Below are 15650 nucleotides of genomic sequence, written 5' to 3' on the forward strand. Positions count from 1 at the left end.
CGGGAGTGGCCACTGCACTCCAGTCTGGGCGACAGAGTGAGACGCCAACTCAAAAAAAAAAAGTGAGCAAAAGGCAAGAATACACACTTCTCAAAAGAAGACATACAAGCAACCAATTCAAACGAAAAAATGCTCAGCCTCACTAATCATCAGAGAAATCAAAACCACATTGAGATACTGTCTAACTCCAGTAAGAATGACCATGATTAATAAAACAAAAACCAACAGATGCTGGGGAGGATGTGGAGAAAAAGGAATGCTTCTACACTGTTGGTGGGAATGCAAACTAGTTCAATCTCTTTGGAAAACAGTGTGGTGACTCCTAAAAGAGCTAGAAATTGACCTTCCATATGACCCAGCAATACTCCTTCTTGGAATACACCCAGAGGAACTTAAATTACCATATCAAAAAAGATACCTGTGCATGCATGTTTATTGCAGTACTATTTGTAATAGCAAAAACATGGAACCAACCGTGCTGCCCATCGAAACTGGACGGGTTAAAACAAAATTGTGGTATATATACACAATGGAATATTATGCAGCGATAAAGAAGGGCAAACATATGGACTTCACAGTAACTTGGATGGATTTAGAGTCCATAATACTCAGTGACTTGTCACAGAAACAAAGAACTGAGTACCATACACTCTCACTCATAAGCAGAGCCAGAACATTTACCATAGTACTATAAGGGATTGGCAGGCAACCCCCTCAGGTCCCCTCTCACTCTGGGAGTTTTTCTGTCCTCTCAATAAGTCCTTCTCCCCCCTAAAAAGGGATTGGCAGTAGCCAGAAACTGCTAAGGAAGGGGGAGGAGATATAACATCAATAAGGGTACTTGAGCCGGGCTCGGTGGCTCAGCCTGTAATCCCGCGCCTTGGGAGGCTGAGGTGAGTGAATGGCCTAAGCCCGCAGGTTCGAGACCTGCCTGGGCAGCGAGACCTCATCTCTACAACAAATTAAAAAAAAAAAAAAATCAGCTGGGTGTGGTAGCACACTCCTGTAGTTCCAGTTACTTGGAAGGCTGAGGCGGAAGGATCGCCGGAGCCTAGCAGGTCGAGGCTGCGGTGGCCGGGAGCGGTCACTGCACTCCAGTCTGGGCGACAGAGTGAGACTCCAACTCAAAAAAAAAGGAAAACAAACAAACAAATAAGGGTACCTGATCTCAAACCAAGTGAAGTGGAAACCGAAGGGAGGCCCAAACTTTACCTGTACAATGACTACTTATGTAACTAGTCCTGAGTCATACCCCACATCATTAAAATAAAATTAATTGAAAAATAAAAGTGAGAAATGACAACAGTATTAACTAAGAAAACAGCATTGGACATGAAGAAAAAGGAGGTGAAATGGAAGATGAGGAAGAGAGAGATGCCAAAATAATATTAGTATGGGTAAGCTGCTAAATCTCTCTAACCCTTATTTATTCAAACTGTGGCAGACACGCTGTGCTTGGGCCATAACAATGAACAAAAAACAAAGATTGCTGGCCTCCCAAAGCTTACATTAGAGAAGTTTATTTTTAAAATGGGATACTTAGATATGAACACTGTTAACTATACAACAATACTTAGCAAGTAAACACTGTTAACTATACTATGTCAGATATAAGATATTATCTGGAATAAAGAGGAGTATTGGGTTTGCTTTGTTTAAAAATATGGCTGGGTGCAGTGGCTCAAGCCAGTAATCCCAGTACTTTAGGAGACCAAGATGAGAGGATCGCCTGAGCCTGTGGGTTCAAGAACAGCCTGGGAAACTTGGCGAGACCTCATCTCTACAATAAATCAAAAAATTAGCTGGGTGTGGTAGCATGTGCCTGTAGTTCCAGCTACTTGGAAGGCTGAGGATTGCCTGAGCCCAGCAGGTGGAGGCTGTGGTGGCCATAAGCGTGCCACTGCACTGTAGCCTGGGTGACGGAGTGAGAATCCAACTAAAAAAAAATTAAAAATTAATAAAAACCTTGCAGGACACTCTCATATCAAAGTGGCCTAAAACATAAGCAGGGATTTAAATGAAAACAGTTTTTACAGCACAAGAATAAAAATCCTTAAAATATGTCACACAGATTTCAGCGTATCATTTTCCTTCTTTAGGAGATATTTAGCACACATGCCATATGGATCAATTATTCAGAAATGTTGCCAAGGATAATGGAAACTTGATATGGTTTTTCTCCTTTATTACATTGATGTAGTAAACGTCATTCATTTTTTAAATGTTAAACCAACCTTACGCTCTGAAATAAATTCCACTTGGTCATGATGTATTTTTCTTTTGATATACCTCATCAGATTTTAATATCAATGCTATCTAATGCTCATTAAATCATCTGGAGTGTTTCTTCTTTTTCTATTCTCTAGAGAAATTTTGCAATACTGGTATTAACTATTTTTTACATGTTTGCAATAATTCACCAGTGAAATTACCTGGAAGTATTTGTGGGAAGGTTTTTAATTACAAATTAAAGTTCTTTAGCAGATATTATAGAAGAACTATTAAGACTGTCTATCCATCTTGTGGCAATTTTAGTACATTTTCCTTTTTTTTTTTTTTTTTTTTTGAGCTGGAGTCTCAGTCTGTCGCCCAGACTGGAGTGCAGTGGCTGCTCCCGGCCACCCCAGCCTCAACCTGCTGGGCTCCGGCGATCCTTCCGCCTCAGTCTTCCAAGTAGCTGGAATTACAGGCGCGCACTACCATGCCTGGCTAATTTTTTGATTTATTGTAAAGATGAGGTCTCACCAAGTTGCCCAGGCCGGTCTCGAACCCGCGGGCTCAGGTAATCCACTCACCTCAGCCTCCAAAGGCGCGGGATTAAAGGCTGAGCCACCGAGCCCAGCTTGTACATTTTCTTTTTTTTTTTTTTTGAGTCGGAGTCTCACTCTGTCATCCAGACTGGAGTGCAGTGGCCGCTCCGGGCAACCGCAGCCTCCACCTGCTGGGCTCCTGCGATCCTTCCACCTCAGCCTTCCAAGTAGCTGGAACTACAGGCGCGCGCTACCACGCCCAGCTAATTTTTGATTTATTGTAGAGATGAGGTCTCGCCAAGTTGCCCAGGTGGGTCTCCAACCCGCAGGCTCAGCCAATCCACTCACCTCAGCCTCCCAAAGGGGCGGGATTACAGGCTGAGCCATCGAGCCCGGCTCATTTTCTTTTTAATGGAACTTATTTCACCTAAATTTTCCAATTTATTGGCATAAATTGTTCATATGTTTACACTATCCTTTTAACATAAGTAGAATCTGCAGTGATAGTCTATTTTCATTCCTCTTTGGTTTTTTCCCTCTGCCTCTTCTTGATCAGTCTTGTTAGGAATTTATTCATTTAATTAATTTTTCCAAATAACCAACTTTTGGCTTTGTTGATTTTATCTACTGTATGTCTGTTTATTATTCACTGTTTTCTGCTCCAATTTAAAAAATATTTTTTATTTTAAAGGTATGGGGTACAATTCAGGGTTAAGTATACAAATATTCATTATGCAGGTACTCTTGCTCTTATTTTTTAATAATTCCTTTGTTCTGCTTTCTTGAGTTTAATTTATTGTTCTTTTTCTGACTTCTAAAGTTAGAAGCTTCAATGACCTATCTTCAAATTTTTTTCAAACTATGAATTTAAAGATATAAATTTCTGCCGGGCATGGTGGCTCATGCCTCTAATCCCAGCACTTAGGAAGGCCGAGATGAGAGGATTGCCTGAACCCACAGGGTTCGAGACCAGCCTGGGCAACTTGATGAGACTGCATCTCTACAATAAATCAAAAAATTAGCCAGGCATGGTGGCGCGTGCCTGTAGTTCCAGTTACTTGGCAGGCTGAGGTGGAAGGAAGGATCACCTGAGCCTAGCAGGTCGAGGTTGCAGTGGCCGTGAGCATGTCACTGCACCCCAGCCTGGGCGACAGAGTGAGACTCCAACTCAGAAAAAAAAAAAGATATATATTTCCTTCTAGGCATTGTTTTGGCTGCAACTCACAGTCATGTGTCATATTTTATGATTATTCAAAAATATTTTCTAATTGCCATTGCAATTTTTTTGACATGTGAGTTAATGTAGAAGTGTGTGACAATTTATAAACATATGCTCTCTAGTTACTTTTCTGTCATTGACTTTTAATGCAATTCCTAATCATCAAAGAATATATACAATGTGGTTTCAAACCTTTGAAATTTGTTGGCAATTGCTCTGTAGTCCAATATGATTCATTCAAGTTAATGTTATATATGCACTCGAAAGACTAAGTATTACATAGTTGAATATAGTGTTTTACACATATACAGTCAGGTGCCACACAACATTTTGGTCAATGATAGACCACACATACAATAGTGGTCCCATAAAATTATAATACTGTATTTTTACTGTATATTTTCAATGTTTAGATACACAAATACTTATCATTGTGTTACAACTGTCTACAGTATTCGGTATAGTAAAATGCTGTACAAGTTTGTAGCCTAGGAGTGACAGGCTATACCATATTGCTTATGTGTATAGCAGGCTATACCTTCTAGGTTTGTGTAAGTATACTCTGATGCTCACACAATGGTGAAATAGCTTAATGACGCATTTGTCAGAACATATTCCTGTTAAGCAGTTCATGACTACATATGTAATTAGGTCAAGATGGTTAAGGACTGTGGATGATAATTATCTGGCTTTCCTTTTCTTCTGTCAACTTTTGCTTTATATGTTTAAACCTATGTCATTAGATATATACACATTTAGGATGACTTTTTCCTACTGAATTGACCTTTTTATCATTACAAAATGTCCTTCCTTATATAGTAAACTACTTCTAGCCTTAAATTCTTGTTACTAATATAACTGCCTCACCTTTCTTCTGGTTATAGTTGCATGGAATATCTTTTTCCAGTTTTTTATTTTCAATCTATCTATAATTTTATACTAAGTGTTATCTCTTCTAAGCAGTATATATATATTTTTAAAGTACTCTGACAATCTCTTTTTTTAATTGGAGTGTTAATTCATTTAAATTTACTGTAACTATCCAAATGGCTGCATTCAAATCATGTTACTATTTAGTTTCTAGTGTTGTCTCATCTGCTTTTTTTGCTTTTCTTTCCTGCCTTTTTTTGGGTTAATCAAGTCACTTTTAGTATTCCCTTTCGTCGTTTGTGTTGCTATACTAGCTGTATATTCTTTGTATTATTTTGTTAGTAACTGTTAGCGGTCTCACAGTATACATCCCTAACTCATAATCTAATTTAAATCAATATTACATTTCAGTAAAAAGAACTTTAAGATTCTTTTGTCAACCTTTTGTACTATGCTATTGTTACATATTTTGCTTCTATACATAGCCAGTCTTCATCATTTTCAGATTATGTATTTGTGAATTCATCTGTTCATTAATATTTATTTGTAGCCCCCTAATTCATACTTGCAGTCCTTCTGTGGTCATTTGTGAACATGCACAAAGCAGTGAAAAATCAGGGTTGTCTGACATACAAACTTCCAGCTCAGGTTGAACATTGTGACACATGCCCTTTTTTTCTAGTTTGCATATAATTAGCAAGTACCTTTTTTTCCAGTCTACTTAGTACCATATTTTTTGCATTATCGTGGAAGGGGGTGGTTAATTTTGCTGTTTAAAACAACTCCCAAGCATAGTGCTAAAGTGTTTTGAGGTGTTCCTAAGCAGAAGAAAGCTGCAATGTGCCTGATGGAGAAAATACGTTTGTTAGATAACACATGTTCACACTCGAGTTATACTACTATTGCTGTGAATTCATTATTAACAAGCCAATAATATACATTATATAAGGTGCCTTTGTATAAAAACATACACCCAAAAAGGCTGTGTATTACTCAGTTGACAAAAACATTGTGACCAGAGGCTCACAGGAGCCTAAGTCTACATTTCCCCTGAAGCAGTGGTTAAGTATTTGCTAATTCAGTGTTTGTGGCCACTTTATTAAACATAACTACAGTAAATAATGAGAACCAACTGTATATTATAAATTCCCAAATATATATTTTGCTTTATACAACTGTCTTTTAAAACCATGTAGAAAATAAAATAATAGGCTTCTATATTTACTCACATACTCTTCATTCTTTCTTGAAGATTCAAATTTCCATATGGAATCATTGTCTTCTACCCTGAAGAACTTTTTTTAGCATTTCTATTTATTTATTTGTTTGTTTATTTTTTGAGTCAGAGTCCTACTCTGACGCCCAGCCTGGAGTGCAGCAGTATGCTCATGGCCACCACAACCTGGACCTGCTGGGCTCAGATGATCCTTCTGCCTCACCCTTCCAAGTAGCTGGAACCACAGGTGTGTGCCACCATGCCCAGCTAATTTTTGATCTATTGTAGAGACGAGGTCTCGCCAAGTTGCCCAGGCTGGTCTTGAACCCCTGGACTCACGCAATCCTCTTGCCTCCACCTCCCAACGTGCTGGGATTATAGGCGTGAACCACCACACCTTGAGCCACCACACCAGGTTCCTTTAGCATTTGTTATGCTGCAGACTGGTTGACTAATTTCCTCAGTTTTTGTCTGAAAAGGTCTTTATCTCACTTTCTGATACTTTTGCTGGATACAGAATTCTGGTTTGATAGATTTCTATTGACATTTCAAAACGCTACTGCATTGTTTTCTGATGTTTTTTTTTTCTAATAACACATCAACTATAATTCTGCTGTTTGTCTGTACAAATGTTTCCCTTTCCCCGATTGCTTTTAAGATTTTCTCCTAGCTGGGCTCGGTGGCTCAGCCTGTAATCGCGCACCTTTGGGAGGCTGAGGTGAGTGGATTGCCTGAACCCGCGGGTTCAAGACCCACCTGGGCAGCGAGACCTCATCTCTACGATAAATCAAAAAATCAGCCAGGCGTGGTAGCGCACGCCTGTAGTTCCGGCTACTTGGAAGGCTAAGGCGGAAGGATCGCCAGAGCCCAGCAGGTCGAGGCTGTGGTGGCCGGGAGCGGCCACTGCACTCCAGTCTGGGCAACAGAGTGAGACTCCAACTCAAAAAAAAAGATTTTCTACTTACCTTGGTTTTCAGCAGTTTGATGATGATGTACCTGTGTGTGGTTTTCTTCTATTCTGTTTGAGTTCCCCGAGATCTTTGGATCAGTGAATTGATAGCTCTTCTAGATTTCAATTTTAAAATGTTTTCAGTCATTAGCTCTTTAAAGATTTCTTGTCCTCCATTCTCTCTCCTCTCCTCCTGAGACTTCACCTACAGGTTTGTTATAACTTTTGACCATGTCCCACATCTCTCTTACATTCTGTTTTGTTCTTTGCATTCTTTTTTCCTTTTTGTGCATTTGTTTGAAAATTTTTAAGTCTGTCTTTGGGTTCACTGATCCCTTCCTCTGTTGTATCCAGTTTTCTGTTAAACCACCTTATAATTTTTTAAAATTTCATATAGTGTACTTTTTGGTCTCAGAATTTTCATTTTGATCTTTCTTAGCTTCTATTTCTCTGCTTAAGGTTCTCTGCATCCATCTATTCTATCATTTCCTATACATTCTTTAACATATCAAAAATTGTTTTACAGTTCTTATTTGCTAATTTTCACACCTCTGAGTTCCTATCAATTTTTTTCTCTTGACTATAGACACTCTTCAGATTTTTGACATTGAAACAGATTTTGAAAGTTCTCAGTCATTATTTCATCAAATATTATATTTTTCAGCTGTGGAATATTCAGTTGATTCTTTTTTTACCTTATTATTTTTTTTTTTTTAGTCTTGAACTCCAGGCCTCAAGGGATCCTCTCGCCTCAACTTCCCAAAGTGCTGGGATTACAGGTGTGAGCCATCATGCTTGGCTGATTTTATCTTAAAGATGTGGGGTACAATTCAGGATTAGGTATACAAGTGGTCATCATATAGGTAAAGTTTGAGCTTCTCTTTGGTCTCCACTTTGCCTAGTTTGAGATCAGGTATCCTTATTGATGTTGTGTCCCCCCCAGACCCACCCACCCCAGCAGTATTCCGCTACTGCCAATCCCTTTCTTATAGTATTATGGTAAATGTTCAGGGTCCACTTACAAGTAACTTTTTCTACATTTGAATTCTCTTAAAATACTCCACCTTTTCTCCATTTCATTCATCTTTTCTTCTATTTTCTTTAACATATAAATCATATTATCTAGAAGTAAATGTCAGCTAACTCTACTAGCTGGATCAGATCTGGGTCTGCTTTTATTATTTTATTCCTTATCAATCAGTACTTTCCCCTGCTTTTTTCCATTTCTATTTTTTATTATGGGATATTGTGATTAACAAATTACTGGACACATTCAGAGACTGTTATCTTTCTCTAAAAAGTGTTGAATTTTTAAATGTTACGGTTAAATTATTTTGTTCCTATTAAGGTCTGCTTTTAGGCTTTAACAGAAAAGATCTACTTCAGTTTTGCTTTATTCTTAGATTATGGTTGTAACTCTCAGGATGTTTTCTTTACTCCCAGGGCATGGGCCTTCTGAGATCACTAAATGCCTGGAGCATTCACCATCGTCTCTTTACTCTAACTAGGTACAACTTCAATGTTTTTCCAGAACTGTGAAGCCTCTAGAATCTGTTAAGCTTTCAGTCTCTCAGCAGGTGCATTTGCCAAGCTTTGCAGAATCATATACTACATACCCCAGGACACCATTCAGATTTCTGAGGTTGACTCTCTGCAACTCCCTTCTTTATGGTACCTTGCTCCACAAATTGCAGTGAACTAAGCAACTTCAAAGTGTGATCGCTGTCCCCTCAGTCCAATGAAATTGTTCCCTGTTTGGAATTCTCCTTCCTGCACCACACCCCATAAATTATTTCCAGGGAGAAAGTCTGACTGAATGTAGTACTCATCTTAGGTGTCTCCCTGTATCAAGAATATCAGCCCTGCTTGGCTGATGTGCAATACCTTCAAACAGCTGTTTATATATTTTGTCAAGACTTTATAGTTATTTTAGGGTGGGTAAGTCAGTCCAATACCAGCTACTCTGCCATTCTCAGTACTGGAAATCCAAAGAAATTCTAGAATTCTCGCATCTACATCCTTCAGCATCTTTCCAGAGTACAAAAAAAAAATGAGGAACAGCATTTGAAGAGTCTGAATAATTTTTTTTTCCTTTTGCTTCCCACAAATTGGATTTGTTCACACAGACTGAGTATCCCTACTCTGAACATCTAAAATCCAAAATGCTCCAAAATCTAAAACTTTTAAAGTGCCAAAATGATGCACAAAGCCACTGAGATTTCAGTTTTTGAAATTAGGAATGCTCTACATGCAAATGTTTCAAAATCTAAAACATTACTGGTCCCAAGCATTTCAGATAAAGAATACTCAACTTGTATCTACAAGTCGTCTTTGCAGCTTTCAAAAGCTATTATTAACATTCACTCTGGCAGAAAATCAATGCATGTCTCTGCTTCATAAAAAAAAAATTATGCAAGGGGGAACGATGTAGACAGTCCAAATCATTTTCCTCTTCTACATCATCACTGACGTTAAAGGTGTCACCCATATTTTCTACCATTTGATTATTTAGCTTTTCAGGTCTCTGTTTTGTTTCCCCAACTAAATTATAATTTACCTGAGAGTAGAGACTATAATTTACATGTCTTTATATCTATCATGGGATCTATCACATTCTATTATACAAAATAAATACATGTTGACTGTTAGTGTCATTTGTTTACATCTATACTGTTACATTTCTTTATTCTGAGTCAATCATTAAAGCTGTGGGTGACATCATATCTTAAAGAAAGAAAAAAAAGGAAAGCTAAAAAGGAAGCATACTCAGTTATATTTTCTCTACTTATGGCCACAGCAAGTTCCTGCAGTTGGTGGGTAAGTTTATCCAAAAGATTACGTTCCTCTTCTTTTCTCTGGTTATAATTCCCAACAGGTGCGGGTTCATCAGCCTATGAGAGAATAGAGGTCTATTTCACTAAAAAATTAATTTCCATTTTGTATTATATTTATTTCAAAAGAATAACAGCAAATAAGCTCCCATAAGTGCTATAAGACAAAGTAAATATCAATGTGAGATTTTAGCTTACGGAAATAAATAAGATTGAAAAGAAATGTAGATTATTGGGTTAGAATGCAGAGCAAATGAAAAAATAAAATTATACTACGTGTTTTGTTTTTTGTTTTATTTTCTTGCTAAGTGTTATCAGTAAGGGTTAGGCTCTGACCAAAGGTGGGCTTTTAGAGTCAATAAGACAGGTGCCACTCCCAAATTCTGCCACTTACATGGGTGGCAGAAGAGACATGGGTGCTTCACCATTGAGAACCTCAGTTTCCTCATCTGTGAAACTTAGACTTTCAAATTTGAAAAGTTTGTTACTACTGGAGAAATTGAGAAGAAATGCTCAGTGGCCATGTGTTTCAGATGCAGTAAAGGGGATTAATACATAGGCAGGGAGCTGAATTTCAAGCATCTTCCACTTTAAATTCTCCATGGGTCTCTGGCCCTGGCCACCTATCTGAAGACCAAGCTCATGTTAGAAAAAATAAAACCTGAAAGGATTGCCAAGGGCAAATTCTTGTTCCTTCTATTTCTGCAGTCACTGACATCATAGCTGCCATGTGATACAGGAGACTTCTTTACCACTTACCCTGAGGGCCAAATTATGTATTTTTCCCCACAATAAAATAAAAATAAAAATAATTCTAGACTGTAAAACACAGAATTTACAAAATGCAAGAATAAAAATAGCTCCTCCCAGGATTGTCAGAGCCCTCCACAGTGTGTAAGTTCATTGAAGCTGAACTGTGAACTGTTTTCCGTGGTTGCAGTCCTGGCTTTTTTGCTGTGAAGCACCGACTTCGTGAGCCTATTGGGCAAGGCAGGACTGACGGAGTTTAAGCTTTATCATTAATGCAAGCCCAGGACCTCACAGCTGGAATTAATACCCACTTAATGAAAACATTTGTATAAATATAAGATGATTTATAAGATGATTAACGATATTACTTACTTTGCTTAATTTTTGAAGAGTATTTTTATTTTCATCTATTGCTTGTTTTAACTGGATACATCTAAATTTTAAAAAAGAAAGCAAATGCATCGATGTTTCCATTGTCAGAACCAGAAGGTTATTTTATAAACATTATTCATAGTCTTTGAGCAGGCAAGAAAATCAGCTACTGTATGAACAATGTTAGAAATTCACATCTAAATGCTTTTCCACCCATTAGCTCTGATGATCCTCACAGGTATGCTCTCAAGTCCCAGACATAGTACCGAGGCTCAGAAACCTTCAGTGATTCTGGGCATCAGTTTCCCATGTCTAAAATAAAGAGCACTGCAATTCAAAATGCTTCTGCAGCTCCAAAATTCCATATCTTAGGAACTAGCCATAGAGACACAACAAATGATAACAGCTAAAGTTTATCGTAAGCCAGTGATAACGTTAAACTCTTTAAAAGCATTATCTAATTTAAGCCTCATAACAACTCTCACTCCAGCTAAAGAAAGTAAAGGTCTAAAGTGTCCAGATTCACACCGCTAGTCACTGGTAGAGTAACCATATGAAGATAGTTCAGGATTCTACAGCGGCTTCCCACCACACTCCTCTTCTGTACTTGGCCTGTCCGTACAGGCACAGCATTTCAGTTATTCCACAGACAGCTCATATAATTTAGTTTACGTCTTAGATATCCAAATAATAAATACAAAAATGGCCAAATGTGTGTTATAGCTAATAATGAAAGACTTTTTAAAAAAATCAATGCTTTACTGACCAACAGTCTCAAGTCAGTATTTTTATGCTATTTGAGTAATTTCTCTTTCTTACAGATGCAAGGGAAGTCAAATAAGCTGGGGAAAGCAGAACAAAAATCCTTAGTGAAGGGGCAGAAAAAGAGACACACAGAAACACCAAACTGGAGCTGACCTTGAGTGTCCTCCCCCAAAGCCCTCTCCCACCCTTCCTCTTTGCTGACAGTCTGCTTCCCATTGGCACATGCATTCCAATCTCCATTGCAGGTAGAGTGAGCATGGGACCCAGGGCTGGCCAAGAAAACATTTCAGCACATGCATTCCAATCTCCATTGCAGGTAGAGTGAGCATGGGACCCAGGGCTGGCCAAGAAAACATTTCAAACTATTATGCTAGGGAAAACGTCCCATTTTATCCTCCCTGACCAGCATGAAAAAAATCCCTCTCCCATCTGCTCTTAGAAGCTGAAGCCTAAGGACTTTGTAACCATGAGGAGAGACCAACAAGCCAAAGATGACAGAGCAGAAAGACAGCAAGGGCTGGTCTTTGAGGACATCATGAGCCATTGATCCACCCTGGGAGAACCTAGCTGCAGGCCTTTGTCAAATGACACAGACAGTGAAGCAACTTATTTTGATGGGTGTCCTGTTAACTTGATCAAAAAAATCTTTACTAAAATTTGGACTCAGAAATTTCACTTAAGGGCCAGAGTGGAAAACTATTTTTACATAATAGACAAATAAAATGAATTCTAATCACCTCCTTCATGTTTATACAAATGTTAAAATCCTCAAACAGTTCAGATATTTTAAGACTGCTGGTTCAGGATGAAAACTAAGCACACACTCATCTTCACTGCTTCTTGAAACCCTACAAAAATAATTAAAACTTTTTTTAAAGTAATAAACTCTGCACAATGAAAAGAATGAAAGCACAACTAGCCAACAAGAGATCTCAACAAATTTCCATTGCATAGAAAAAAGCTGGAAGCATGTTCTTCTATAAAGAGAAGAAGCCATAAGAGCAAAAGAGGGACATGATCTGCCAGGCAGAAAACGCCAGGATTTAAGGCAGCAAAGATGAAGGACTGAAGGTTAATTAAAGTTTGTGTAGAGAAAGCATTCTAGAGTTCTGCAGATGAAAAACTCATGCATGATGAGCTTATGAGATATGTATCTTATAGTTTTAATTATATACAAATTACATATTATATTGAAATAAAACAATATAGCTAACTTATATAAATTAAGTCATATCGATATATTTAAGGCTTTGAAGAGGGAAACCAGTCTTAAAGCAATCTAAGATCTTTATATTATTCAGGAGAAGAGTAAAGATACTGATTAAGTTTAGAATTAGTTAAGATTCTTTTGTACTAAACCTTGTGACCTTTTAAATGTCTATTTGGAGAAAACTGAGCCAGTTAGCTCCCTTTTCTTTCACCTTATCCTTCCTCTGCTCTCCCACTTTATCAGAGAATTATCAAAAAAAAAAAAAAGAATGAATGAATGGACTGGGGAAAATCATGGTTACAATAGAAGATTCCAGAACATCAGGGTTAAAAATAATAAAAGTATTTTTTATTCTGGCATTGGGGTTCTTCAGACTAAAGGCTGGTTGGTTCTTAGTCCTAGAAGAGTCCTATCCTTGTACAAAGACTTCACTCTCATTCAGGGGATCATACTAATAGGAAAGACACCTGCCTATATAACAGTAGAAGTGTCCTTAAGAGCTTGCTAGGGCCGGGTTCGGTGGCTCAGCCTGTAATCCCGCGCCTTTGGGAAGCTGAGGTGAGTGGATTGCCTGAGCCTATGGGTTCGAGACCCGCCTGGGCAGGTGAGACCTCATCTCTACAATAAATCAAAAAATTAGCCGGGTGTGGTAGCGCACGCCTGTAGTTCCAGTTACTTGGAAGGCTGAGGCAGAAGGATCACCAGAGCCCAGCAGGTCGAGGCTGCAGTGGCCAGGAGCGGCCACTGCACGCCAGTCTGGGCGACAGAGTGAGACTCCAACTCAAAAAAAAAAAAAAAAAAGAGCTTGCTAGGATAGCTGACCTAGTCTCTCATCCTTAGATACAAATGGATAGATAACTAAGAACCACCATATATAATAAAGCCAGTAACATGAAAGATAAAAGTTAAGACTAACCAAAAATAAATAAATACATAGAATCTGGGCCTAGAGGCAGCAAAGGGAATTCAGAGAGCAGAAGAGAATCTAAAGAGAGAAAAAAAAAACCACTTGTAAATAAGTGGATTAATAGTATGGCTGCTGAAATAAAAACTTGTAAATTAAGACGATAGCTATTGAAATAAAACAATATAGCTATTGAAGTAAGTAATAGAAAAGTTAAACGAAAAAGTGAAGAGAATCTCCTAGGAATAAACAGAAATACAAAGAAACAAAAACTATTAAAAGTTTTTAAGTAATTAATAGAGCTAAAGGATCAGTCTAGGATATTCAATACCTGACTCAAGGTGTTTCAGAAAGAAACAAACAAATGTAAGAAATTATCTTTCTGTAAAATAAAACCTCACTGAGCTCACGAGAGATATGAGATTTCAAACTGAAAAGATCAATTGAGTATTGAGCAGATAAAAATGACACCAAATTTTTGGTAATGAAATTTCAAAAGTCCAAAACAGGTCAATTCTAAAGGAATAATCAGACTTAATCAGCATGAACCGCATATAAAGAAAACTAAACAAAGTATTCAAATTATTTTTAATTCTACAGCTACCTAGCTATTAATCAAATATAAGGGCAAAGCAACATTTTTAGATATGCATTACTGCTGTATTTTGTCTTTTGGGAATTTTATTAATAAAAAGAAAAAAGGAAGGGAGGGAGAGAGGAAGGCAAGGAGGGAAGAAAAGAAAAAAGCCAGCCTCAAACAATTCGTGAACCTGGTCTGTGAAACCCTCTGCAAAGGAGAACTGCAGTGGGTCTCTGGCTCTCGCCCGGAGGGCTGCGGGCCCCAAAATCGCAGCCTGCTCTTCAAACGGAGCTCGGCCATTGCCACCGCTGGGGCATCGCAGCGGTCTGGACAGTCACTACGGCGCAGACGCTGCAGCACGGATGCCGCCGCCACTGCCGCCACCGCTGCCGGTAGCACATCGCACCACCGGGCGGAGGTGATCCCCGACTTCAGTCCTTGAAGCCCCTTCAGGGAAGATCTGCGGGGATCGCTGCCACCTCTCCTGTGACAAGAGACATCCTGCCCGCCGTGAGTCTCCTGCCTGTGCCCTGAGGCAGGCATCCATCTCCAGTCTCTGCCGGTTCCTGTCCGGCCCCACCCCCTCTGGGGCGAGCAGGTGAGATAGCACCACCTGCTGGCGATTCAAGGTAACAACACCGAAATGGGAGAAACAAGCTTGAAAAAGACATAGGCCAGAGTGGTAAACGGAGGGTGATCTGAACTGTCCTTCACAGCAGACCAGGGGCAACTGACCCTAACTGCAAACTAATTTACCTGCTTGAAAAGAAAGTTAGAAATCAGACATGAAAGGACATTGGACTTAAATGAAAAGTCTCAGAGTGTGTTTCATTGATTCTGTTAGTTTAATGACTTAATTCTATTCCTACTGTATTGTTCCTTTTTTTTTTTTTTTCCTCTTCCTTTTCTTCTCTTTTCTTCTCTCTGTAAACCATATCTTTGTATAGAGGAAAAGCACACCAATAAGGTGGTTGGTTAGCTTGTATGTTAGCATCACTATATGTTTTATTTTTTTTTGTATGGGAGTTGGTTCGTCAGTAGCTATGGTCTATTGTTTTTATCTGTTTCAGTATAGGTCTCTCTCTCCATTTGTTGGCACACGTTTGTTTCCCCCCTTACTCCTCTATCTCTCCACCCCCCCTCTTCAACCCACTGTCTGCTCCATTCTCTTCCCTTTGCTAACCACATTTTATTTCAGGGAGTAAACCTACTGCCCCACTGCACGGACAGATTC

At 38.7% G+C, this 15650-nt stretch overlaps 1 protein-coding gene across 1 annotated transcript in view; it reads right to left on the reverse strand.

Annotated features, from left to right (window-relative positions):
* NPHP1 (nephrocystin 1) overlaps positions 1-14959 on the reverse strand; it is a 54808-nt gene extending 39849 nt beyond the window's left edge. The window contains exons 1-3 of the mRNA XM_008065657.1: positions 14607-14959; positions 10958-11018; positions 9771-9895 (exon numbers count right to left, since the gene is read on the reverse strand). Of these exons, the coding sequence (XP_008063848.1) occupies positions 9771-9895; positions 10958-11018; positions 14607-14959 (539 nt within the window). The remainder of the gene's footprint in view (positions 1-9770; positions 9896-10957; positions 11019-14606) is intronic.
* Positions 14960-15650: the final 691 nt, after the last annotated feature.

This window comes from Carlito syrichta, unplaced genomic scaffold, assembly GCF_000164805.1.
Source record: "Carlito syrichta isolate Samal-C Ts95f unplaced genomic scaffold, Tarsius_syrichta-2.0.1 Scaffold308711, whole genome shotgun sequence".
NCBI lineage: Eukaryota > Metazoa > Chordata > Mammalia > Primates > Tarsiidae > Carlito > Carlito syrichta.